The sequence below is a fragment of the Gekko japonicus genome, unplaced genomic scaffold, assembly GCF_001447785.1.
Source record: "Gekko japonicus isolate JY-2015 unplaced genomic scaffold, Gekko_japonicus_V1.1 scaffold1266, whole genome shotgun sequence".
Taxonomy (NCBI): domain Eukaryota; kingdom Metazoa; phylum Chordata; class Lepidosauria; order Squamata; family Gekkonidae; genus Gekko; species Gekko japonicus.
Genome location: NW_015169813.1, coordinates 299,429 through 325,899, shown reverse-complemented (window position 1 = coordinate 325,899; position 26,471 = coordinate 299,429). Strand labels below are relative to the sequence as shown.

At 51.4% G+C, this 26,471-nt stretch overlaps 1 protein-coding gene across 3 annotated transcripts in view; it reads left to right on the top strand.

Annotated features, from left to right (window-relative positions):
• The window catches only part of CSNK1G2 (casein kinase 1, gamma 2), a 120,366-nt gene extending 94,804 nt beyond the window's left edge, over positions 1-25,562 (top strand). For 2 of the 3 annotated variants that reach the window (XM_015417154.1, XM_015417153.1), the window contains exons 5-13: positions 2,063-2,211; positions 5,588-5,822; positions 7,849-7,934; positions 9,342-9,426; positions 13,306-13,454; positions 14,528-14,611; positions 15,832-15,939; positions 23,685-23,791; positions 25,239-25,562. In XM_015417154.1, coding sequence (XP_015272640.1) covers positions 2,063-2,211; positions 5,588-5,822; positions 7,849-7,934; positions 9,342-9,426; positions 13,306-13,454; positions 14,528-14,611; positions 15,832-15,939; positions 23,685-23,791; positions 25,239-25,293 — 1,058 coding nt within the window. In that variant the 3' untranslated portion in view covers positions 25,294-25,562. The remainder of the gene's footprint in view (positions 1-2,062; positions 2,212-5,587; positions 5,823-7,848; positions 7,935-9,341; positions 9,427-13,305; positions 13,455-14,527; positions 14,612-15,831; positions 15,940-23,684; positions 23,792-25,238) is intronic. The other variant, XM_015417155.1, reaches the window with a different exon arrangement.
• Positions 25,563-26,471: the final 909 nt, after the last annotated feature.

Here is a 26,471-nt window from a genome sequence, read left to right as displayed (position 1 = left end):
ATGTGCAGATCTGTCCTCGCAGAGGAGGGAGAGCTTGTACCTGAATATAAAACTTAGTCTTAAAAGTGCCACTGGACTGTCTTGGACCGGGGGGCTGGGGGGGGGGCTCTGCAACTTACCTGGCTGCTTCTTGCTGTGACTGAGGGCTGCTGGGAGCAGGGGGTGGGGCTTGTTGGATGTGCCCGCCCCCTGGGCTCTTTACTGCCGGAGCTCCGCTCCTGTGTGCTTCTGCAGGAAATGACCCCTGAGAGAGTGGGAGATGGCAAGCTCGGGAGGGGGGGCCGTATGTGGACGCCCGCTGCCTCTGCCAAAGGCTTGGTGGAACAACACTGTCTTGCAGGCCCTGTGGAATTGCATAAGATCCCGCAGGGCCCTGATCTCAATAGGGAGCATGTTCCACCAGGTGGGTGCCAGGGCGCAAAAAGCCCTGGCCCCGATTGAGGCTAGGCGGACGTCCTTTGGGCCAGGGATCACCAGGAGATGTTGACTCTTAGAGCGTAACCCTCTCCGAGGTGTATATGGGAAGAGGCGGTCCCTTAGGTATGTTGGTCCCAGGCCGTATAAGGCTTTGAAGGTGATTACCAACGCCTTGAAACGAATCCGGCACTCACCTGGCGGCCAATGCAGCTGACAGAGCACATGCCGTAAAACCCTCCAGGGTGGCCCTAAACCCGCTGCAACATGACGGGCACGTTCCACCACCAAAGGCGACAAACGTGAAGTACCTTGAACGTGCTTTCTTAATAGGGAGCCTCGACAATACTTAGTGCTAATGTTATTAATCATGCCAAGTACTGTTTGGCATTAATAAATCCTGTTCAAAGCTCATAATTTGAAGGGCTTCTCATTCTTGGCCTCAAGCCTCAGCTTTATTAACGTTAACGAATGTATGTTAATATTGTAACTGATTGTTTTGTTCTTAAGGGTTGAGGCTAAATGGCAGTTGTGAGTCGCTTGACATTAACCTTAACACCATTTAGTTATGTTCGATTTAAGAATAACAACGCGAAGCCTGTTCAGAGCACTTCCCGTGCACTATTACCATTAATAAATCACATTAATAAACTGCATTAATAAATTACATTGTGTTACCATTAATAGATTGCATTAAATTGCATTATTTATTTAATTTATTTTTGTTTGCAAAATTGCGCGTGCTGCCTTTTCGCCCTTGCAGAGGCCGCCATAATAGTGACGCAAAGTGTTATCATTTCCGTGCTACTCCCCTGTCAACCGTCTTGGCTCGGTCCTGCTCCCTGTTTCAGTCCGTGACTTGAATCTCAGAGAGAAAGTGTCGGAGAATCCCTTGCCGACAGTTCCCAGAATCCCTCTCTTTCTTGCCCCTCTCCTGTTGGGGGTTCTAAGCAGGGCTTTTTTTGTAGAAAAAGACCAGCAAGAACTCTTTAGCATAATAGGCCACACCAAACAGCAGGAACTCATTAGCATATTAGGCCACACCCCTGACAGCATGGCTCATTAGCATATCAGGCCACACCCCCATGTTACCAGAAGTGTAGCCATCCAGCCACACCGACCTTTGGCTTCTTATTCTGTTTACCTTGTTTGTTGTCAAAACCCAGGGCCTTTTTTTGTAGCAGGAACTCCTTTGCATGTTAGGCCACACACCCCTAATGTAGCCAATCCTAATGACTTCCTGCTGTTGGGTGTGGCCTGTTATGCTAATGAGTTCCTGGTGCCCTCCAAGTGTTTTCAGGAAGTGGGTGGGGCTTTTGCCCAGCAAGGCTTCTGATAGGCTATTGGAGACTTCATTAGCTGTGCAGGGTTTTTTTTAATGTTGCTTTGGCAACAGCTGCCACGCAATGCAAGGATGTGCACTGTGTGACTGAAGTTAAGCTGTGGCGGTCATTTTGTGGCCGGCCCCACCTCTTGGGGCAGCCATTTTGTGGCCGCGCCCATCGTGTCATGTCCCCAATGTCCCTGCAGGCTCAAAAAGGTTAGGGATCCTTGATTTAGATCAACGCTTGGGAGGAGAAGTGGCTTTTGAGAGGCCCCTTCTCATGCCGGGTTGGCTGCTCACCCCTTCTCTTTCCCCTCTTTCCAGAAGGAATCCCTCAGGTTTACTACTTTGGCCCGTGCGGGAAGTACAACGCCATGGTCTTGGAGCTGCTGGGGCCCAGCCTGGAAGACCTCTTCGACCTCTGCGACCGGACGTTCACGCTCAAGACGGTCCTCATGATCGCCATCCAATTGGTGAGCGGCCTTCTCAGGGCTCCGCCCACACCTCCCACTCAGGGGACAAGCCTCTCTTGCCTCCGTATCCTGGAGTGCTCTCTATGGTCAGGTCTATTTCCTATACTGCAGATCGTGTTAAAAAAAATTAAAATTCCATGTCAGGAGGGAATTCAGAAGCTATAATTAAGAAATCTTGCACGGTTTTATCCTGGAACCTAATTGAGATGTTTTGTGTTCTGGCTTGGGCCGTGGACACGTCACGCCCACCTCCGTTGCAAAAGTTATTTGTTTAAATATTTGCCATGTTGGTTCTTGTCTTTTGGGACTTCAGCAGGGTTTGTTTGTACCCTGCAGGGGTTAGAAACATCTTTAAATTAAAAAACAACAACACTCAGTAACTAGGAAGCTGGATTTTACGCCCTGCAGAATCATGTCCTATGTAGATGCCCCGCTCCCCGTGCCCGTTCCCTAGGCAAATTTCGCATTGTACTTCGATATGCAAATTGAATCATAAAGTGCTGTACATTAATATTTGTCCATAGAAAAACTTGCCAAAAAAATAAACCCTGAACAGAGTTCAAGTCTTTTTGTGCTGAAGAATATAGCTCTATTAAGAGTTCTGGGGAGCCTGAACACTTGCATGTTGCGATGAGCAAATTTGGTTGTGCGTTTTGTGTGCCCTTTGCACAAAAAACTAAAAATAATACTGATAAACACGGTCTTAAGTTGCAAACAGAATAAAAAACAACAACCATGAACATCAGGCCTCCAAAGAGGCATTTTTTTTGGATCCCAACACAGATATTTGTGTGAATATCTTTGGGAAGATTTTGCAATCTGTGCCCATTTGGTTGGTTATTGCTCTTGCTGAAAACAGACATAATCTTAAGAGCTTGAAGGTTACTGCTCTGTATAGGATACTTCCTGAGGAGGAATTCCATGTGAAACGTTGAAAATAATCCAGAAACGATGTTAAGTAGGATTTTTCTTACGATTTATTGAAATTGTACTTTGTAGATTTGTTAATTGTATACATTTCAAACCAGGGGTCATTTTGTAGAAAAAGAGGTGCAGGAGCTCACTATCAAAACTTATTAGCATAACTTATTTGCATATGCCACACCCCCTGACACCACCGGAAGTGTGTCAGAAGGCAACACCCACCACTCAGGCTCCACTGGACTCTTTTGGATTGCTAGCTATTGGGGGGGGGGGGGAATGTGCAGATCTGTCCTCGCAGAGGAGGGAGAGCTTGTACCTGAATAAAACTTGGTCTTAAAGGTGCCACTGGACTGTTTTGGACCGGGGGGGGCTCTGCAACTAACCTGGCTGCTTCTTGCTCTGACTGAAGGCTGCTGGGAGCAGTGGGTGGGGCTTGTTGCATGTGCCCGTCCCCTGGGCTCTTTACTGCCGGAGCTCCGCTCCTGTGCGCTTCTGCAGGAAATGACCCCTGTTTCAAACCGACATTATTCACTGCATAAAAGAATAGAATTTTCTTTATGATTTATTGACACAGTATTTTGTACACCTGTATGCACTTCAAATAGACATTATTCATCGCATTTATAAGTTGTCTGGCTGTTGATACTTTGGGGTCTGATGTTCATGGATGATTGGCACAAAAATGCCACAGGCTGTACTTCTCGCAGTTTGCACTGCAAGAAGTGCTCCACTGCTCGCAGACCTCCGTCCTCCCCTTCCCACCGACTCCAGATTCACTTCATGCAGCTGGATGCGTCTTCCACAACTAAAGTTTAAGGTGACGCAAGGATTTGTTTGCTTGCTTGCATCTGTCTGTTTTTTGCAAGTAGCAATTCCATGGGAACGGCCTCTCCCATGTGATAATTGGATACAGAACTCTGGCTTCTTGTGTACAGAACTCGGGCCATGTGTACCATGAAATGTAATGCCAGGTACCGGAGATATGAACTTTATAAAGGACGCGGGCCAACCCAATTAACAATATTATTTTTTTACTCAAACGACAAACGAAAGCAATTGATTCCTAGCAGTGAAAGCAATTGATTTTACTGGGGAACCGACAAACCCCCCCATCATACACAAGACCAGTGTTCCCTCTAAGCTGAGTTAGTGTGAGCTAGCTCAGTTTTTTAGCCTCTGGCTCACACATTTTTGTCCTAGCTCAGGAAGGACGGCTCCAGAGCAAACTAATTTATGCAGTAGCCAAATCGCTCTCTCACAGCTTTAATGCCAGGAGCTCACAAAGCAGAATTTTTGCTCACCAGACTCCACAGCTTAGAGGGAGCATTGCACAAGACTAGGTTTTTCCCAAGGGATACTATAAAAGGTTTTTCCCAAGGGATACTTACATTTCCATCCATACCAGTTGCTTTTGGGCTGGTTAAGAACCCTGGACGGGCCAGTTCTGGCCCACGGGCCTTACGTTTGACACCAGTGCTCTAGAAGCTAAAATGTCCAGACTGAGGCTATCATACTTTGGTCCTGTCACGAGAAGACAAGACTCACTGGAAAAAGCTATAATGCTAGGAAAAGTTGATGGTAGCAGGAACAGAGGAGAACGCAACATGAGATGGAGTGACTCGATCAAGGAAGCCATAGCCGTCCGTTGACAAGACCCAAGCAAGGCTGTGAATGGTGGGATGGTTTAGAGCAGGGGTGTCAAACATGCGGCCCTAGGGGCCAGATGAGGCCCCCGGAGGGCTTCTATCAGGCCCGCAGTGGAACCGGCTGTCTTCTGCTTCTTCTTCCAGTTCTGCTGCTGCTGCGTCATCGTAGGCTTGCAGCTTACAGATACACACCTGAACAGCATCCTCGAGATTGCAACAGCACAGACATTTTGATGCAGTAATTCAGAGCAAGAGGTGTCAGTTATCAGACACTGTTAAATAGACAAAATACTGCAAGAGTGCTCATGTTTTTAGCATGTTTTTATTTTAAGTAAAAAAAAACCTTACTGTGTTTGTGTCCTTTATAAAGTTTATATCTCCGCTACCTGCGTTCTGTGCACCTTGGTGTTTAGTCATGCCGGCTACATGACCACGCAAATGTCTTCGGACAGCGCTGGCTCTTCGGCTTTGAAACGGAGATGAGCACCGCAATCCTAGAGTCGGATTCGACTGGCTTTCAAGCAAGGGAACCTTTACTTTACCTTTACCTGGCATTACATTTTATGTCACACATGGCCCGGCCCAACAAGGTCTCATTTATGTCAGATCCAGCCCTCATAACAAATGAGTTTGACACCCCGGGTTTAGAGGACGTTCATTCATAGGGCTGCTGTAAAACAGAAATGATTTGACGACACTTAACACCCGTAATGTCATCAGACTTTCAAATCTGCTTGTCTTTGACATGCTAGAGTCCTGACAAAGGCCCTTTTCTCCTTCCCCCTAACCCTCCTCCCCGGCCCCAGATCACACGGATGGAGTACGTTCACACCAAAAGCCTGATCTACAGAGACGTCAAGCCCGAGAACTTCTTGGTGGGGCGCCCGGGAAGCAAACGGCAACACACCATTCACATCATCGACTTCGGCCTGGCCAAAGAATACATTGACCCCGAGACCAAAAAACACATCCCCTACCGAGAGCACAAGAGCTTGACAGGGACGGCCCGATACATGAGCATCAACACACACCTCGGGAAAGGTAGGCCGGCAGGCAGCTCTTGGGGGAGCTGCGTGAACTGGGCTCTTCGCTCGGTCAAAAGCCAGCAACATAGTGTGGGAGTTAGGGTTGGGGGGATACCTGGGGTTTTGGGGGGGGGTGGAGCCCGGGGAGAGTGAGGTTTAGGGTTGCCAAGCATCCACATCACAACGGGCCTCTGGGGTGGGGGTTTCCCCGCCCCCCGGGGGGACTTGGTAAGCCTACCCGGAAGTGACGTCATCACACTGGGCACGTCGCCGGGTGACACTCTAGCAATCAGCCTGAAATGTGTCCCTAAATTGCACTTTAGTTTTGTCGCCATCTAATGAATGTTTTATATTGACTGGTTGTGTTTTAACTGATGTTTTATATTTTATTGTGAATGTATAGTGCTTGTCAGTTCTTGGAAGCCGCCCTGAGCCTTCCTAGCGGGGAGGCCGGGGTAAAAGTGAAATAAATAAATAAATAAATAAAACTATGGAACCATAGAGTTTTCAGGCTGATTGCTAGAGCGTCACCCGGCGACGTGCCCAGCACGATGACGTCACTTCCGGGAGACATCATCGCCCCAGGCACGTCGGCCCGATCTGGGCACTTTGGGGGTGGGGTTCCCCCCACTGGCCGGATCCGGACTTGCAGGTTGGGGGCCCTTTGGGCAGGAAATCTTGGCAGCCCTAGTGAGGTTTGGGGAGGGGAGGGACCTCAGTGGGGTAGAATGCCACAGAGTCCACCCTCCAAAGCATCCATGTTCTCCTGGGGAACTGATTTCTGTAGTCAGGAAGTGAGCTGTAATTCCAGGGGCTCCCCAGGCCCCACCTGCAGGCTGGCATCCCTACGTTGCGTGCTGCCTCTGTTCACACGCTGCGTGGGAGCAAAGGCCCCTTGGTTGCAGAAGCCCCGAATTAGACTCCAGGTGGTCTGAATATGAAAACCTGCAATTATCAGAAGGGCTTTTCTGCCGATGCTGGTAGCTCCCTAGAGAAGGAAGGGCAGGGGTAAGGAGTGAGAGCCCGTTTGGTGCAGTGGTGAAGAGTGGCACACTAATCTGGGAGAACCGGGTCTGATTCCCCACTCCTCCACATGCAGCCAGCTGGGTGACCCTGGGTCAGTCACAAGTTCTCTCAGAGCTGTTCTGGCAAGAGCAGTTCTTTCAGAGCTGTCTCGGCCCCACCTACCTCACAGGGTGTCTGTTGTGGGGAGAGGAAGGGAAGGGAGATTGGAAGCCGCTCTGAGACTCCGAGTGAAGGGCGGGGTATAAATCCAATCTCTTCTTCTTCAAAGAAGAGGTGCGACAGCCAAGAGATGGGGGTTTCTCAGGCTCCCATAGTAGGACCTCAGCGCATGCGCCAACAATGGGTGGAGCTGATCCAATCCACTAGGGGTTGAGTCATTATCATGGGGGCACGTTGTAATTTTTGGTTTACATGCATGATGATGGGGGGGGGGAATTAAAAAGAACTTCATTTATTTTTAGCCTACCTTTAGACCCAAAGCAGGTCCCAGTGGCAGGCTTAGGAATACCATGTCTTTCAAAGCTGCATGGAAGCATATTGTGTATAAAAACGGCAGCCGTTAAAAGCTTGAAGTGCTGCAGAGAGGGAAAAAACGATGCTAGGTAGCCAGCCGGTCTCAAGGCCGGGCAGGTTTTTTAAAGGAAAGGGTGCGGGGGACTCTTAATGGGCTTTTAAAATGCTAAAATGTTAAACGGAACAAATCTGTCCTTGATTTATGACTCTTTCCGTTGGTTGGTTGAATGCCAAGGAAAAACGGCACAGCTAAGAGCGAAATCGTGAAAGGCCCCAAGCCCCCAGGGTTTTTTTGGAAAAACACACAAAACCTCAGCGTCTCATGCTACGATTTGTAGGACCCACTCTCCAAGTGGCTGGACGCACAAGAATGTTTCAGCCGAAAAGAAAAGTTGTGCTTAGCCAAAATTAAATATAGTGGTTTTAATAGTTCGGGAAACGTTTGGGGGGAAGGGGGTCTGGTCTTGTCCTATAGCCATAACTCTCCGTTTCTTCCCATGTAGAACAAAGCCGCCGAGATGACCTGGAAGCATTAGGTCACATGTTCATGTACTTCCTGCGTGGGAGCCTGCCCTGGCAAGGCCTCAAGGTGAGGAGCTGGTCCCGCAGAATTCGTTCACTCTGTTTGCTGCACACAGATGTTCCAGTTTGGCATAGTAGTTAAGTGCACGGACTCTGATATAGGAGAACCGGGTTTGATTCCCCACTTCACCACTTGCAGCTGCTGGATGACCTTGGGCAAGCTATAGTTCTGTCAGAGCTGTTCTTGAAAAAGAGCAGTTTCTGTCAGAGCTCTCTCAGCCCCACTGACCTCACAGGGTGTCTGTTGTGGGGAGGGGGAGGGAAAGGAGTTTGTAAGCCGCTCTGAGACTCCTTTGGGTAGTGAAGGGCGGGGTAGAAATCCAGTCTCTTCTCTTCTTCTGCATATTGCCTCTTTTTGCATACTTTATTCTGATTTCACTAGTCATAGGAAGGAGTGCTAGCTTCTAACACTTGGAGTTCCCCACCCACCCCACACGCATAGAGGACGTGCAGTGTAATCACAGCCTCTTCAGGACTGGAAACTTGAACTTCTTTTTTTATTTTAAAGAGAGAGCCATGATTTCTCTGGGTACTACTTTTGGGTATGTTATAACTTTTACAGAAAATAACTGGAAGGAAAGAGAATTTTAAAGATTTCCAGCCTGCCTTTTGACCTAAATTAGGTCCAATAGCAGCCCCCCTCCCTCCCAAATGGAGTGTATGAAGCCGTTTTTGTACACGGGAACTAGAATAATTCACACCTCTTTTGCTGCCTGCGTGATCCTCATTTCATTTATTCAAGGGAAGTCTACATAGCTCCTAGGCCAGTAGTGGCGAACCTATGGCATGGGTAACAGAGGTGGAACTCAGAGCCCTCTCTGCGGGCACATGTGCCATCACCCCAGCCAGGCCCAGACCATCATTAAAGTGTCGAATTCTCTGCCAAATGATTTTAAGTAAATGAAAGCATTTGGGATTGCTTTCCTTCCTTTGTTTGGATCATCTTAAGTTAACGTATGAGTTGTTTTTTCTAAAGAAAAACCTCAGTATTCAGGTTAAATGGCCGTGTTGGCACTTTGCGATAAATATGTGGGTTTTGAGTCGCAGTTTTGGCACTCGGTCTCTCAACGGTTCGCCATCACTGTCCTAGGCTCTTCGACAAAATAGTAGGACAATAATCGAAATACAGGATCCTAACTTCAGCATGCCCCAAGCCAGCAAGGTGCATCTCGCCCAGAAATATGCCGAGAGCAGAGCACTTCCACGATGGCTCATTCCTCTTGGGCTCTTGGTGAACATTCTGTGATGTCACGGCAGCTAGCCCAGTGGCAGCACAGGATCCTGCAAACAACCCAAAATGTCAACCAGAAAAGCGATTCTCTTCTGAGTGGTCATTTGCTCCTTGCCATGTTCTGGGACTGACACGTTACACGCTCCTTAAAGGTGACCTGCTGTCATCTTGCCCTTGTTCTAGGCGGACACACTGAAGGAACGGTATCAGAAGATCGGCGACACCAAAAGAGCCACGCCCGTCGAAGTGCTGTGTGAAAACTTCCCCGGTAAGGATGCATGCCCCAGGAAGAGGGGAGGGGAGACAGCCGGCATTTGCGTTGGCCAACATGCTTGGTAGCATGTTGGACTTTCCTTCTTGCTCTCTAACACAGTCTGTTCTGTCTGTTCCACTGTTCTTTGCTTTGGTGTAGTGGTTAGAAGCGCGGACTCTAATTTGGGAGAACCGGGTTTGGTTCCCCACTCCTTCCCTTGCAGCTGCTGGCGTGGCCTTGGATCACTCACAAGTTCTCTCAGAGCTGTCCTCTTAAGAGCAGTCCTCAGAGAGCTCCCTCAGCCCCACCTACCTCACAGGGTGTCTGTTGTGGGAAGGGAAAAGGATTGTAAGCCGCTCTGAGACTCCTTTGGGTAGTGAAGGGCGGGGTATAAATCCAATCTCTTCTTCTTTTACCTCACAGGGTGTCTGTTGTGGGAAGGGAAAAGGATTGTAAGCCGCTCTGAGACTCCTTTGGGTAGTGAAGGGCGGGGTATAAATCCAATCTCTTCTTCTTTTACCTCACAGGGTGTCTGTTGTGGGAAGGGAAAAGGATTGTAAGCCGCTCTGAGACTCCTTTGGGTAGTGAAGGGCGGGGTATAAATCCAATCTCTTCTTCTTTTACCTCACAGGGTGTCTGTTGTGGGAAGGGAAAAGGATTGTAAGCCGCTCTGAGACTCCTTTGGGTAGTGAAGGGCGGGGTATAAATCCAATCTCTTCTTCTTTTACCTCACAGGGTGTCTGTCATGGGGAGGGGAAGGGAAAGGAGTTTGTGAGCCGCTCTGAGACTCCTTCGGGTGAAGGGCACGGTATAAATCTGATCTCTTCTTCTCTTCTTCCTCTTCTCCTTCCGCAGAGCTCAGGGCAGCATTTATAGTTTCTCCCTTTTAGTCCTCACAACAACCCTGGGAGGTAGTTCGGGCTCAAAGCACACGGCTGGTGCACACACACTCCACCTGAGGGAAGTAACTGAGGATTTAGGGGACAATGGGGGGTACAGAGGGGGATGGGGGGCTGAGGTTGTGTTGGGGGGGGTTGGAGAATGAGATGTGATGGGGGAGGGAACTCAGCTCAGATCTCAGCTATGCGACAAACGCCCCCTCAGGGCTTCAGGTAAGCTGTTCCTTCTCACATGTCCCTCTTCCCGTGGGAATAGAACCAGAAAACCTTTATTGGCATAGTATAAGTAATCAAACAAAGGACAGAGTTTAAAGGATAGGTACAAAAAGCAACGTCGACCAGTATTCCCGATCCCAAGATACAAAGCAATCCTAACATGATTTACAAGATTTACAGAGTATTACTCTTGACTTCCATACGTAGGTCAAAAATTCAGCGACAGATAGTGGTATTGCCGGGCTCTTGTCTGCTAGAAGAAAATTTAAATCCCCATCCAGAAAATCTCTCTGCAAAGGGAGAAGAGGGCGAATCAGACTGTTGCGCATAACGGAATATTTAGGACATCGAAGAAGGATATGGGTAATAGAATCGGGTTCCCCAAGATTACAGTTGCAAAGTCTATCCTTATACGGGACACCCCTGTATCTACCTGAGACCACCACTGAAGGGAAAAGGTTGAACCTTGCAAGCATAAAAACCCTCCTAAAAACTGGGATTGTCAGGTTAGTAATATACGGTACCATGGAGGTATGTGAAGGAAGGAGGGGTAATGAATAAGGAGAACAAACTCCGAAACTACCGGCATTAATGATCCGCGCCTCTATATCCCAAACTCTCCTCCTAATCACCTGCAAGGTTGCTACCTCACCACAATTATAGAGGGGTTCTAGGTCAATACATAGTATACCCACCTTTCCCACTATGGCCTGTGACCACTCTGATATATAGGGGCCGTGGGAATAGCACGGGCTGTCAGAGAAGACAGATGAAAGGAAATACTTCTTCATGGAATGAGTATTTAAACTGTGGAGTTCCCTGCCAGTAGACATAGCGATGGCTGCAAGCATACCCAGAGAGCCAGGGTAGTGCAGTGGTTAAAATGTCAGACTAGGAGCTGGGGAAATCCAGGTTCAAATGCCCCCTCGTGCCATAGAAGCAGGCCGGGTGGCCTTGGGCCAGTCACACGCTCTCAGCCTAACCTACCTCACAAAGTTGTTCTGAGGAGAAAATGGAGGAGAGGAGAACAATGTAAGCCCCTTTGGGTCCCCACCAAGGAGAAAGGAGGGGTATAAATGAAGTAAATATTAACAATAAAATAAAAGCATGGTTGGTGGCATTCACAAACAACAGATCCATCTGTGGCTATTAGCCGTCGTGAGTAGGGGGGACCTCCACGTTCAGAAGCAGTCAGCCACTGAATCCCAGAGCAAGGAGGCAACTTCAGGGGAAGACCTCAGCCTCTCTGCCCTGTTGCTGGCCCTCCAGGGGAACTGGTTGGCCCCTGTGTGAGAGAGGATGCTGGACTAGATGGACCACTGGTCTGATCCAGGCGGGCTCTTCTGATGTTCTTATCAGGGGAAGACCTCGGCCTCTCTGCCCTGTTGCTGGCCCTCCAGGGGAACTGGTTGGCCCCTGTGTGAGAGAGGATGCTGGACTAGATGGACCACTGGTCTGATCCAGGCGGGCTCTTCTGATGTTCTTATCAGGGGAAGACCTCGGCCTCTCTGCCCTGTTGCTGGCCCTCCAGGGGAACTGGTTGGCCCCTGTGTGAGAGAGGATGCTGGACTAGATGGACCACTGGTCTGATCCAGGCGGGCTCTTCTGATGTTCTTATCAGGGGAAGACCTCGGCCTCTCTGCCCTGTTGCTGGCCCTCCAGGGGAACTGGTTGGCCCCTGTGTGAGAGAGGATGCTGGACTAGATGGACCACTGGTCTGATCCAGGCGGGCTCTTCTGATGTTCTTATCAGGGGAAGACCTCGGCCTCTCTGCCCTGTTGCTGGCCCTCCAGGGGAACTGGTTGGCCCCTGTGTGAGAGAGGATGCTGGACTAGATGGACCACTGGTCTGATCCAGGCGGGCTCTTCTGATGTTCTTATCAGGGGAAGACCTCGGCCTCTCTGCCCTGTTGCTGGCCCTCCAGGGGAACTGGTTGGCCCCTGTGTGAGAGAGGATGCTGGACTAGATGGACCACTGGTCTGATCCAGGCGGGCTCTTCTGATGTTCTTATCAGGGGAAGACCTCGGCCTCTCTGCCCTGTTGCTGGCCCTCCAGGGGAACTGGTTGGCCCCTGTGTGAGAGAGGATGCTGGACTAGATGGACCACTGGTCTGATCCAGGCGGGCTCTTCTGATGTTCTTATCAGGGGAAGACCTCGGCCTCTCTGCCCTGTTGCTGGCCCTCCAGGGGAACTGGTTGGCCCCTGTGTGAGAGAGGATGCTGGACTAGATGGACCACTGGTCTGATCCAGGCGGGCTCTTCTGATGTTCTTATCAGGGGAAGACCTCGGCCTCTCTGCCCTGTTGCTGGCCCTCCAGGGGAACTGGTTGGCCCCTGTGTGAGAGAGGATGCTGGACTAGATGGACCACTGGTCTGATCCAGGCGGGCTCTTCTGATGTTCTTATCAGGGGAAGACCTCGGCCTCTCTGCCCTGTTGCTGGCCCTCCAGGGGAACTGGTTGGCCCCTGTGTGAGAGAGGATGCTGGACTAGATGGACCACTCGTCTGATCCAGCAGGGCTCATCTTACATTCTTATGTTTAATGTGATGCTGAATACTGAGTGTTTGGGACAGCAGACACTACCGATACTGACTGCAGCAGTTAGCATGTACATTATTTATTATGATGATATGCCTAATAAAGAAAGCAAAAAAGGCCCCACTTGTGGAGTTTCCACCCAGAACCCCTTCCTGCTTTCGTTTTTGTCTTTTGCGCCAAGGCTGTTTTGACCAAAGGTGCTCTTCCCCACCCAATCCTGTCTTATTTATTCTTTTCTGCAGAGGAGATGGCCACGTACCTCCGCTATGTCCGGCGCCTGGATTTCTTTGAGAAGCCAGACTACGACTACCTGCGGAAGCTCTTCACTGACCTGTTTGATCGGAACGGCTTCGTCTTCGATTACGAATACGACTGGGCGGGTAAACCCTTAGTAAGTAGCCACTGGGAGGTGAGGGCCGGGTTCCTTCCCCGCATCCGAGTTTCGCTGTACGGCCACGTTTTGCCCCAGCGGCGGATGTGAAGTTTTGGGGATCCTGCGTGGAGTCCCGGCCTAAACATGCAGTGTCGCCCTGAACTTCAAAAAGATTTATTTTAAAAAAACAACAGCAAACAGTTCAGTCCTGTCACTGGGCCGTTTCCCAGAGAGACGAGCAGGGCTTACTTGTGAGAGCAGAGAGAGATGCCGGGGATCAAGTCTGAATGGGAGTTCTCCCGTTGCCCCTCTGAAGAGTTTGTGTGACTGTGGACTGGAAAGGAGGAAGGCTTTCTGCACATTCTCCAAGGTTACAGTTTTGGTTATCCAAGTGGATTTTTTTTGGGGGGGGGTGTTTTGATATCACTAAAGGGCTTCTCACAAGATGAGCCAACAGTCTGTTCTGAGCTCGTATACCCAGTAATCCTATTTTCCTGTTCCCGGGATGGGAGGAGGAGAAGATTTTGGGGTGCAGCTTGAACACCTGGTGGTGGGAAGGTAACAGCGTTCCGTGCGCCTCGGCGTTTAGTCATGCCGGCCACATGACCACGGAAACGTCTTCGGACAGCGCTGGCTCTTCGGCTTGGAAACGGAGATGAGCACCGCAACCCTAGAGTCGGACTCGACTGGCTTTCGAGCAAGGGAACCTTTACCTTTACCTTGAACACCTGGAGCTGCCTTACACTGGATCAGACCCTTAGTCCGCCAAGGTCGGAACGGTCTTCGAGACTGGCAGCTGCCCCCCAGGGTCTCAGGCTGCGGCCTTCCACACCACCTACTACAAGGCCCTTTTAACTGGAGATGCCGGGGATTGAACTGGAGACATTCTGCTTGCCGAACAGGTGCTCTACCACTGAGCCACGGCCCGTCCCCGAAAGTGACCCTCTTGGGGGTGCAGCGTTTGGGATTTTCAAAGACCAGTGTGCCTGAGCTACAGAGGCAGGTGCGGGGCCAGGGGGGTCCTGACCTGTCGTAGGCTGTCCCTCTCCTCTCCCCTTCTGTGCCTTCACGCCCCCTCTTGTTCTTCGCAGCCGACCCCCATCGGCACGATCCAGAGTGACGTACAAGTCCAGCCTCCGAACAGAGAGAAAGCACAGCAGTTCATCAAGCAGCAGGTAGGGGGCGCCAGAAAGTGTTGCGGCGGGGCTCAGAGGGGTGGGGGGGGATAGGTTTTGGAGCCAAACTGGGAATCAGCCAAAGCACTGAGTGATATTAAATGTGGGGGTGGAGGGGAGGTGCTACTGGATGGGGGAGCGGAAGCGCCCAGCTCGACAGCCCGGAAGTGGCAGGAATCCGCATGGGATGTGTGTGATCCAGGCGCAAATTCAGCCTGGTACTGTCTGGGCCGATCAGCTGTGGCTCGCCGTAGTCTCTCGTCATGGGTCTTTCCCAGGGGCACTGGGGGAACAAACCCCGGACCGCCTACGCATGCTTGTATCCCTGCCCTCCCCGCCATGGGCCTTCATGGGGGTTCTTGTAGCCAGTGCTCCCTCTAAGCTGAGTTAGTGTGAGCTAGCTCGGTTTTCTAGCCTCCAGCTCAGGCATTTTTGTCCTAGCTCAGGAAGGAGGGCTCCAGAGCACACTAATTGATGCAGCAGCCCAATCGCTCGCTCACCACTTTAATGCCACTCGCTCACAAAGCAGAATTTTTGCTCACGAGACGCCACGGCTTAGAGGGAGCACTGCTTGTCGCACTGGCCCCCCTTCTTAAAGGCCGGGGGGGTGTCAACCCATTCTTTGCGCCTTCGATAAACAGCATTTAGGGAGTCAATAAGGGTGTTTGGGTTTGTGCATCTCAGGTTGGGGGGGCTAGGGTTGCCAACCCCCAGGGAGCCCCCCGGGATCTCCCACTATTACAGTTGATCTCCAGATGACCAAGATCAGCCCCCCCTGGAGAAAATGGTTGTTTTGGAGGCTGAACCCTATGGCATTATGCCCTGCTGAGGTCCCCCCCAAAACTCCGCCCTCCCCAGGCTCCACCCCCACCAAATCCTCAGGTATTTCCCAACCCAGAGCTGGCAACCCTTTGGGGGGGGGGGAACCCCGTTTCCAGATCTTTTCTGCAGGAGACAAGGGGCGAGTGCGTGTGTGTGTGTTTGCAAACTTTGCAGTGACCCCCGGGGGAACATAATGGGTCTCCGAGAGCGGGTTCTTCTCCCCTGGGAATGGGGGGGGTGCCCAGATTACATTCTGGCCTCTTCATATTTTTTGCTTTTGCATGTCTCTCTCTGTGTCACTTCCTCCGCTCCTGGAACTCCCCTTCCCTTTCCATCTCGTCTCTCTCTCTCTCTCGTTTTTGTTTCTTTCTCTTTTTTTCCCCTGCCTCCGTCATTAGCAGTCACCCGAGGGGACCGAATTATGGGATCCCCAGGCTGGGCGGCAGCCCGCTGAGGAGGCCATAGGAACTCTCCTGGCAGCCAGCAGGCTTGGGGGTTCTGTGCAGGTACATGACAGGGCTGGGGCGGGAGGGGCGAGGGGGGCGGCCAGGGAGGGGACCCACAATCTGCTGTTCAACCCCCACTCACCGCCGGAGCGTCAGACCGCACATTTCCTGTCCGCACTGCCCCTCGAACCGTTCGCTCGTTTTGGCCCAGTCTCTCCCGAATGGCCCGTGCATTTCGGCCTGGTCGAATCTGGACCTTTCTTCCTTCCGAACGTCGACGTGGGTCGAGCTCTCTGCCGGACGAAACAGGCCCCACTCGTAAATCCGCTTGCTGAAAAGACGTGGCCAAAGGGCGGTCCTTGAGTGGCCCTGAGAAAGGGGGTCCAGAGGGTGGGTTGGTGTGGGTCCCAGTCTTCCCCACCTAGCAACAGTTTCTGTCACTTGTCCTGGAGCTCTGGTTCCGTCAGAACAATTTTCAGGTGGTCGTGAGTTTGTGTGTTCCAGTATCCCAGAAACATTCATGACATGGGTGGGTGGGGGGTCATCTAGTCCTATGGACCAGCCCTGAGTTTGAAAAGTAGGTGCGCTTCCATTCTTTTCCAATGTGGGTCCCCCAACATCTGGGGACCTGATTCCCTTCTTGAATTCCAAGCTGTTCCTGTCAACGAAGGAAGTATTCCTTCTCAGCAACTGGAAGAGATTGGCCACGAACATATTACAGGAACATATGAACCTGCCTTCTACTGAATCAGTCCATCAGTCCACCGAGGTCAGTATTGCCTATTCAGGCTGGCAGCCGCTCTCCAGGGTCTCAGACTGAGGTCTTTCACATCACCTCCTGCCTGATCATTTTTGAACCGGAGATGCCGGGGATTGAACCTGGGACCTTCTGCGTGCCAAGCAGAGGCTCTTCCACTGAGGCACAGCCCCTCTTTACAGCTCTCCAGGGTCTCAGGTGGAGGTCTTTCACATCACCTCCTGCCTGGTCCTTTTAACTGGAGATGCCGGGGATTGAACCTGGGACCTTCTGTGTGCCAAGCAGAGGCTCTTCCACTGAGCTACAGTCCCTCTTTACTGCTCTCCAGGGTCTCAGGCTGAGGTCTTTCACATCACCTCCTGCCTGGTCCTTTCAACTGGAGATGCCGGGGATTGAACCTGGGACCTTGTCAAGCAGAGGCTCTTCCACTGAGCCACAGCCCCTCTTTACTGCTCTCCAGGGTCTCAGGCTGAGGTCTTTCACATCACCTCCTGCCTGGTCCTTTCAACTGGAGATGCCGGGGATTGAACCTGGGACCTTGTCAAGCAGAGGCTCTTCCACTGAGCCACAGCCCCTCTTTACTGCTCTCCAGGGCCTCAGGCGGAAGTCTTTCACATCATCTCCTGCCTGGTCCTTTCAACTGGGGATTGAACCTGGGACCTTCTGCATGCCAAGCAGAGGCTCTTCCCCTGAACCACAGTCCCTCTTTACAGCTCTCCAGGGTCTCAGGCAGAGGTCTTTCACATCACCTCCTGCCTTCTTCCACTGAGCCACAGTCCCTCTTTACAGCTCCAGGGTCCCAGGCTGAGGTCTTTCACATCACCTACTGCCTGATCATTTTAACTGGAGATGCCGGGGATTGAACCGGGGACCTTCTGCGTACCGAGTGAATGCTCTGCCACTGAGCCACAGCCCTTTCCCTAATTTGCTTTATCTCCACCCCAGCCTGGGCCCTCGAAGAGGTCTCTGCTGCCACACTTCTTCTCCTAGCCTCAAGGCAACAGCAGAGAAGGGAACACGTGGCAGAGCTCCTGGCGGGCATGGAGCCGTGTTTCGGGCATAGGTGCACTCAACTGTCCTTGCCATGTGTGTGTGCACGCGCGCTTTTGTGGTGTGGGAACCTCTTAGGTGCTGTTGTCGTACCCGTGGCCCACTGTATCTGGCCCTTTCCCCATCTAGACGTGGCGTCTGTTCCGTCCTGCGCCTTCGCTGTGATCCTCGTGCTTGAAGCTAGACTGTGTTTTCTGGACTTTAAAAGTTCTGCGTCCCAGCTCCCTCACCAAGACAGGCCCAATTCCTGCAGCCTTCGTCACCGCTGTGAAATTAAGCATGCTTGCTTCATTGTGAGATTTTTGCCCAGTCCGGGGAGGGCCACGGAGGATCTGCAGAACTCTCTCAGCCCCACCTACCTCCCAGGGTGTCTGTTGTGGGGAGGGGAAGGGAAAGGAGTTTGTTAGCCGCTCTGAGACTTCAAGTGAAGGGGGCGGGGTATAAATCCAATCTCCTCCTCTCTTCTCTGGAATCTTATGGCACCAAGCCTCTGTCCGCTTAAGAGATCTGCAAGCATTACCCTAAGCTGTCAAGGAGATCTGAGACAGCCATGAGGACTAGGAACCTGTTTTAGAAAAACAAAAAGCAAGGATTCTGCCGTCAATATCACTTTTTAATCTCTCCCCCCACCAGTATGGAATTATGAAATGCTCACAATGTTTAGGTCAGGGGCAATATACTTTTTTGTGTTTTTCTCGTGGAATTCTAAGTCGAGGCAGCAGGAACTGGGCCACAAAATAAGAGAACTGTGCATTAATTGAGAAGTGCTTTGTGTGCCTTTGTATGTGTGTTTGGTGTTACTCATTTCAGCACACACACACAAAAAGTGTTCTGGTTGATGTTGAGCTAGTGAACAAGCGGACAATACAGTTTCTGGGGTTTCTAAGTTGATTTTCACTGCGTGTTTTCTGTGTAGTCTGGAAACTTGACTGCTTTTCTCTTAAAAAAACAAAAGAAGATGGGTCCCAGTGTTCAAAAATATCCCCGAGGGCTTCCAGGTGAATCAAATGATATTTCCAAAATGTGGTAGTATTGACTGGTCTCCTACGTCTGCTTGTAGAACTCAGCTCTTTGGTACAGGAATGTCTTTTTGTTGTTGTTGTTCATTGGCTGCCTTTCTGCTTTGCAGAATCCAAGGTGGCTTGCAATATAAGAAACGCATGAAAAACCACATCAATAAATTGATTTGTAAAAAACCCCACATAATAGACGAAAATTTAAAATCTCCAGTTAGGGTGCCAGTAAATTACAGTCCCAAATAAAATTGCCTTCAGCTGCCCCCTGAAGATCAACAGTGAGGGAGCCAGGTGCGCCTCCCCGGGGAGGTGGTTCTATAAATGTGGGGTTGCCACTGAAAAGGACCTCTCGTAGTTAGCCAGTTTGGTGTAGTGGTTAAGTGCGCAGACTCTAATCTGGGAGAAGCGGGTTTGATTCCCCACTTCTCCACTTACAGCTGCTGGATTACCTTGGGCAAGCTGTAGTTCTGCTAAGAGCTGTCCTTGAAAAAGAGCAGTTTCTGTCAGAGCTCTCTCAGCCCCGCCTACCTCACAGGGTGTCTGTTGTGGGGAGGGGGAGGGAAAGGGGCTTGTAAGCCACTCTGAGACTTCTTCTGGGAGCCAGTTTGGTGTAGTGGTTAAGTGCGCGGACTCTAATCTGGGAGAACCGGGTTTGATCCCCCACTCCTCCACTTGCACCTGTCTGGATGGCCTTGGGCAAGCCGTAGTTCTGATAAGAGCTGTCCTTGAAAAAGAGCACTTTCTGTCAGAGCTCTCTCAGCCCCACCTACCTCACAGGGTGTATGTTGTGGGGAGGGGAAGGGAAAGGAGTTTGTCAGCCGCTCTGAGACTCCTTCAGGTAGTGAAGGGCGGGGTATAAATCCAGTCTCCTCTTCTTTTACCTCACAGGGTGTCTGTCGTGGGGAGGGGAAGGGAAAGGAGTTTGTAAGCTGCTCTGAGACTCCCTTGGGTAGTGAAGGGCGGGGGATAAATCCAATCTCCTCTTCTTCTTCGTATGCTCCCCAGACGAGCTTTTTTGATTGGTGGGACCGCCAGGAGGATCTCTCCCTGTGATCATAATTCCCAGGCAGGAAGATAAATCCAATCTCCTCTTCTTCTTCGTATGCTCCCCAGACGAGCTTTTTTGATTGGTGGGACCGCCAGGAGGATCTCTCCCTGTGATCATAATTCCCAGGCAGGAATGTGTGGGAGGAGACGGTCCGTCAGATACCATCTAGGGCTTTAAAGAACAAAACCAGCACTTCGGATCGGGCTTAGAAGTAGATCGGTTAGCTGACATAATTGCTGGAGCTCCAGGTCCACGTGCTCCCAACAAAGCTGCAGTCTAGCCGCGGCGTTCTGCACTAGCTGCAGCTTCCAAACAAGAATTATTTTAAAAACACATAAAAGGCCACAATGTAAAATCCCCCGACGGGGAAAGAAGCCTGTCGTTGGGTGCATTCAGGCACGGGTGCGCAGCTCTCCAAGGCCGTGAAGCGGGTCTGACTTCTGGCTCGACGGTTGCGAATCGGTACCTTTCATAAACATGGCTGGGAGTGACTCGAAACCAGGGTTGCAAGCAATACTCCCTCTAAGCTGTGGAGTCTTGTGAGCAAAAATCCTACTTTGTGAGCTACTGGCATTAAAGTTGTGAGTGAGCAATTTGGCTCCTGCATAATTTGCTCTGGAGCCAGCCTTCCTGAGCTAAGACAAAAATGGGTGAGCTCACACTCACTCAGCTTAGAGGGAACATTGGTTGCAAGGTAGCTTAGCTCGTAGTAGTCAGTGCTCCCTCTAAGCCGTGGAGTCTCGTGAGCAAAAATTCCACTTTGTGAGCGACTGGCATTAAAATTGTGAGCCAGCGATTTGGCTGCTGCATCAATTAGTTTGCTCTGGAGCCCTCCTTCCTGAGCGAAGACAAAAATGGGTGAGCCGGAGGCTCAAAAATTGTGAGCCAGCTCACCTTAACTCAGCTTAATGGGAAACACTGGTAGTAGTTGATAACTCCAGAGCCGGAGCTGTGTTCCTTCTGTTGTGACGAAACAGGGGGACTAACCAGAGTTCCTCCAGGGTGAGCTTCTAGGGATTGGAGCACCCTTAATCGCGTCTAAAGGAGGGAGCTCCGGCTCACAAAAGCGCTTGCTGTGGGGAAAGCATCGCTAAGTTATCTGTAGCGATTGAGGGGGTTCTTCATACCAGAATTTTTGGAATCGGGGTAACATGGACAATAAACAGATTTTTCAGCAAACTTGGGGGATTTCAATCTGAAATCAACAATAAAATATATAGGGGGGTGGATTAAGTCAGCCGTCAATACATTTGCATTGTCTGTGCATGGAATCAGATGCCGCAGCTCCAACCGCTGGGGGCGCCAGCAGCCTATAGGAGGTGGTGGCCAGGCCCGTCGGTAGTAGTTGATAACTCCAGAGCCGGAGCTGTGTTCCTTCTGTTGTGACGAAACAGGGGGACTAACCAGAGTTCCTCCAGGGTGAGCTTCTAGGGATTGGAGCACCCTTAATCGCGTCTAAAGGAGGGAGCTCCGGCTCACAAAAGCGCTTGCTGGGGGGAAAGCATCGCTAGCAGTTATCTTTAGTGATTGAGGGGGTTCTTCAGATACCTGAATTTTGGGAATCGGGGTAACATGGACAATAAACAGATTTTTCAGCAAACTTGGGGGATTTCAACCTGAAATCAACAATAAAACATATAGGGGGGGGATTAAGTCAGCCCTCAATACATTTGCATTGTCTCTGCATGGAATCAGATGCCGCTGCTCCAACCGCTGGGGGGAGGGGGCGCCAGCAGCCACGCCAGGCCACCACCTCCTATAGGAGGTGGTGGCCAGGCCCGTCAATGCCAGAGGAGGAGAGGGTAAGTTGCTTCCTCCCTGCCTCTCCCCACCCCTGCCTGCCTGGGGCCAGGGAGGGCCTTCACAGGGCTTCCTTGCACTCCCGCCGGCCTTGCAGGTCCACCGCCGGGCCCCTCATGGGGTTCGGCAGTGGAGCTGCAAGGCCGCCGCCGGCGGCCAGGACCATTGGGGGCGGGGTGTGTGGCCTTATGACACACTTCCGGTGATGTCAGGGGGTGTGGCATAAGCTAATGAGTTATGCTAATGAGTTCCCCTAGCTCTTTTTCTACGAAATGACCCCTGGGTTCAGGACACACAAAAGAAAAGACTACTTGACACAGAGAGTGATTAAAATGTGGAATTCGCTGCCAGAGGAAGTTGTGACAGCCACAGGAATAAGCAGCTCTGAAAGGGGGTGGTGAGGTAGACTCATGGAGGAGAAGTCTATCAGTGGCTACTCGCCATGGTGGCTGAGGGGAACCTCCGCATTCAGAGGCGCTAATCCTCTGAATCCCAGAGCCAGGAGACAACCTCGTGGAAGGCCTCAGCGTCTGTGCCCTGTTGTTGGCCCTCCAGAGAAACTGGTTGGCCACTGTCTGAGACAGGTAGTTGGACTAGAGGGACCACTGGGCTGATCCAGCCGGGCTCTTCTGATGTTCATATCAGGGGAAGGCCTTGGCCTCTATGCCCTGTTGTTGGTCCTCCAGAGGAACTGGTTGGCCCCTGTGTGAGGCAGGATGCTGGACTAGATGGACCGCTGGTCTGATCTAGCAGGGCTCTTCTTAGGTTCTTATGAAGGCCTCGGCCTCTATGCCCTGTTTTTGGCCCTCCAGAGGAACTGATTGGCCACTATGTGAGACAGGATGTTGGATTTGAGGGACCACTGGTCTGATCCAGCGCAGCCCTTCTTATGTTCTTATCAGGGGACAGCCTCGGTCTCTGTGCCCTGTTGCTGGCTCTCCAGAGGAACCGGTTGGCCACTGTGTGAGACAGGATGCTGGATGAGATGGACTATTGGTCCGATCCAGCAGGGCTCTTCTGATGTTCTTATATCAGAGGTCCCCATTTGTTTACAGTATATTCATGCCACCTCACCAGAATCATGTCTGAGGCGGCTTAGTTTAAAAACCGCAGTGTTACTAAAAAATGCAAGCCATTAATGTAGGGGCCTCTGGGCGGCTTGTTTTATCTTGTATTAATTGCACCTGGTTTGCATTCTCACGCAAAACTATAGTTTAAGCCAGGAGAGATGCAGATTTGCTCTGGAAGAGGCAGGGAGCTCCTGATTTTTTCCCCAAATTCCAGTGTGCCCAGAGTCAACAGCTGTGTCTGCATCAAGCCAGCATGTCCCAATTCCACCTCCCAAAGTGTTGGGGGGGGCGGTTTCCCTTCAGCAAGAGACATTTTAGAACAAGCCCACAACTTCTTCCATCTTCTTTGTTTTTCACGTTTATTTCTGCTCTGATTGGCTTGGGAAGGAGGGCTGCGAGAGTCGACCACCAGCAACCCTTGGTTTAAGAATCTTTCGTTGTCTCTTTGGGGGGCCGGCTCTGAACATCCCTGGCCCCAGAACATGGGGCACATATTGTGCCTGAAAGTTTTCACCATCCCATAGCCCTCTTAGCCATCGTTTTGGGGTTTTCAGATTCAGCCCGGCAACGGGGCCGAGGAAGGGGCACGCCGCCGGCTGGGTTACTGCGTGAGCCGCCTGTCCCCCCTGTGGTGTACAGAGGCAAGGATTCAGACATTGGGGGTGGGGGGCTCAGAAGTGCCTTTTCTGAGTTGTTAGCTTGCAAAGGCTTGGAAGACCCATACCCACAGCTCGGACAGGGGCTCCATCAGTTGTGGGTAGCAACCAGTGTTCCCTCCAAGCTGAGTTAGTGTGAGCCAGCTCTCAGTTTTTTAGCCTCCAGCGCACAGATTTCTGTCTCAGCTCAGGAAGGAGGGCGCCAGAGCAAACCGATTTATGGAGCAGCCAAATCGCTCGCTCACAACTTTCATGACAGTAGCTCACAAAGTAGAATTTTTGCTCACAAGACCCCACAGCTTAGAGGGAGCGTTGGTGGCAACAGACAGCGCTCCCCACGCCCCTCTGCCTCTCTCCAGTTCCCCACCCCCCGGTTGCTGACCCTGCCCGCCTCTCCTTTCCTCATAGGTAATGAGCTCAACCAATGGGGAGCTGAACACGGATGATCCGACCGCTGGCCACTCCAACGCCCCCATCACCGCCCCTGCCGAAGTCGAGGTGGCCGACGACACAAAGTGAGTGCCAGCTTCTGTGGGCGTTGCCTTTTTAATGGTAGGGGATAGAGTAGGGGGGGTCCCCGGCCTTTTTGAGCCCGTGGGCACCTTTGGAATTCTGACACAGGGCGGTGGGTGCAAGCACAAAATGGCTGCCATGGGAGGCGGAGCCACATACACCCGGAAGAAGTCATAGTGCGGCAAAGAATATGATGTACACCAGGCCTGTAGCTATGGTGGGGCTTATGGGGGCTTTGCCCCCTTTCTTAAAGGCACAGACCCACAAGAATTTCTCCAGTAAATGCTTTTTCCAATCATTTGAAAACATTTTTTAAAAGACAAGCACTCCTTTAAGCAGAGTGGGGTGTTGTAGTTGACTAATTCCCACACTGAGCAAAGGGGTTGGAGTAGGTGACCTCTAGGATCCCTTCTAACAGTGGGTCAAGAAACTGGTCTCCTTTAAGAGGGTTTTTCTGTCTCAGTGTTAGCTTTCTTGACTGTAGAAGTCATCATCTCCACCTGCCAGCTTGTTCTCAGAAGTGTTGCTTAGGCTGGCCAAGGGATTAACTTGCAGCAGCTGAGAACTGTCATCTAAAATGGCTGACAGCTTGCAATTTAGAGACCTATCCTGGTAACAGCTGTCTGTTGGCTTGAATGGCTTTTTCTTTCTGCACTGAGAACTTCAGCCCCACCAGAAAAAAAAAAATTGCCCCACAAGCGACAAAATCCTGGCCACAGACCTGATGTATACACAATACGCTGAGAAACAAGCCGCTGCCACCAGGACAACACAACTTTAATCTGCACAGCCAATCAGAAGCCCTGCTGGGCAAGAGCTCCACCTGGCCCATCCACTTTCTGAAAACACTTGGCCGGCACCATGTGGGGGGGCCCCTGAGATAGAGAGTTCTTTGGTCCCTTCAGCAACCTGCCAAAACGAGTGGGCCATGGGGCTTTGTATTTCCCTGGTTTGGGCCCTTTTCAAACCTTCCCAACACCCATTTAGTGCCCAGGCAGATTGTGAGAAGGAGGACAGGCAGGGATAAACCAGTGCTCGGTTCTCGTTGCCCTTTCTTATACGCCCTGGGGTAATGCCAACTGCCACTCTGGGGTCAAGACTGAATAGTGTTGCCTGGTCTTACCTGGGTCCCGGCGGAGGGGGATCCAGCCCGGCTCCTGGAGTCTTCTGGTGAAGTGACATCATCGCCATAGAGTTTTTACCCAAACGCTAGAGCGTCCCCTGCACAACGTTCCCAGCGCAACGGGGGCACCCTAGGAAGGAATTTTCCTCCTGGCCAGATTGGCCGAAGGATCCAGGGGGTTCTTCTGCTTTCCTCTGGGCATAGGTCAGGGGTCACTGGAGGAGGGGGGGGAGTAGGTGTGAATTTCCTGCATTCTGCAGGGGGCTGGACTAGATGACCCTCTGGACCCCTTCCATCTCGGTGTTTCCGTTCCTCCCTCCCACCAGGTGCTGCTGTTTCTTCAAGAGAAGAAAGAGGAAAACCATCCAGCGCCACAAGTGATGCCCCTGCCGGAAGAGACCAGGATCCTCTTGGGACTACGTTTTGTTTGAATTCCTGGACCCCGCCGGCGAATGGATTGAGAATTCCCCGTTCGGATGGGGAATGGGCCTCTCCCCCCCTCTCCGGTTTTGCTGGGGGGGGGATGCGGGCAGGAGCCACCGTGACTGTTGGTGGGCTAGCCTGGGGACTGGGTGGGGGACAGCCTTCCCCGGTCCGTGACTTTTCTTCTTTCCTGCCCAAGAAACACAACATTTGGGAGGCGCGGGGGGGGGGGGGGGGGGGGGGGGTGTCGTTCACCGAGAAAAGCACGTCAAGACTTTTTTTTGCTCTCAAGTGCCCAGTTTTGTTTTGTTTTTCCTGTCTGGTCTGCAGAAAAGCATTAACTATTTAAGCTTCAGTCTACACTTCCATCAGCTCTTCTGTCCCGTCCCCCCCAATTGGTTTCATTGGATTGTTTTTGGAAGAAAACATTTTAAGAGGGGGGGGGCGGTGGCGGCGGGGCGGGGATTCTACACGTTTCCTTAGAAGAAGCAAAGCAAAGCAATGGTGAGCCGGCCACGAAGACTCCTTTCTCTTTCACTTCCGCATCAGAGTTTAATTTAAAATGTTTTTTGGGGGGGGGTCCTCCGGTGCTTGAGAGGATCGGGGCCCTCGCTCCCCTCTCCTTTTTTTTGTAGGTCTTCTCCTGTCTGCTTGTACTTGTCAATATTTTTTTTTCCAAAAAAAAAAGTTTCCTTTTGGTTTCCCTCCCCACCCGCCGCTTTAGCCTCTTCTTGTACCCCCCCACCCCCCCCCCGTTTCGTTTTCATTTCTCAATGCACTTTTTTTTTTTTGGTAGCAATACAAGCGACATCTTGGTCATGAAGCTGAGCGATCGGGTTTTGTTTTGTTTTTTGCTTAAAGATCCACCAACCCCCAGCCCGTGTTGGGAAACGAAAAAGGCGAAAGGAGGCCGCCGGCCCTCAGGCAGGGCTGGGAGAAACCAAAAGTGCCAAGCCCTTGCATCTGGGGAACAGTGGGAGGGGCTACCACGACCAAAGGGGAATCCAGTTGGACGGCAGCAAGCCCACGAGGTTGGTTCCACGTCCTGGGAGGAAAGTTCCGGGCTGGGAACCTTGTGCTCTCTTACTGCGAGGTTTGAGAAATCTCCTTCCTGTAACTTGACACACACACACACA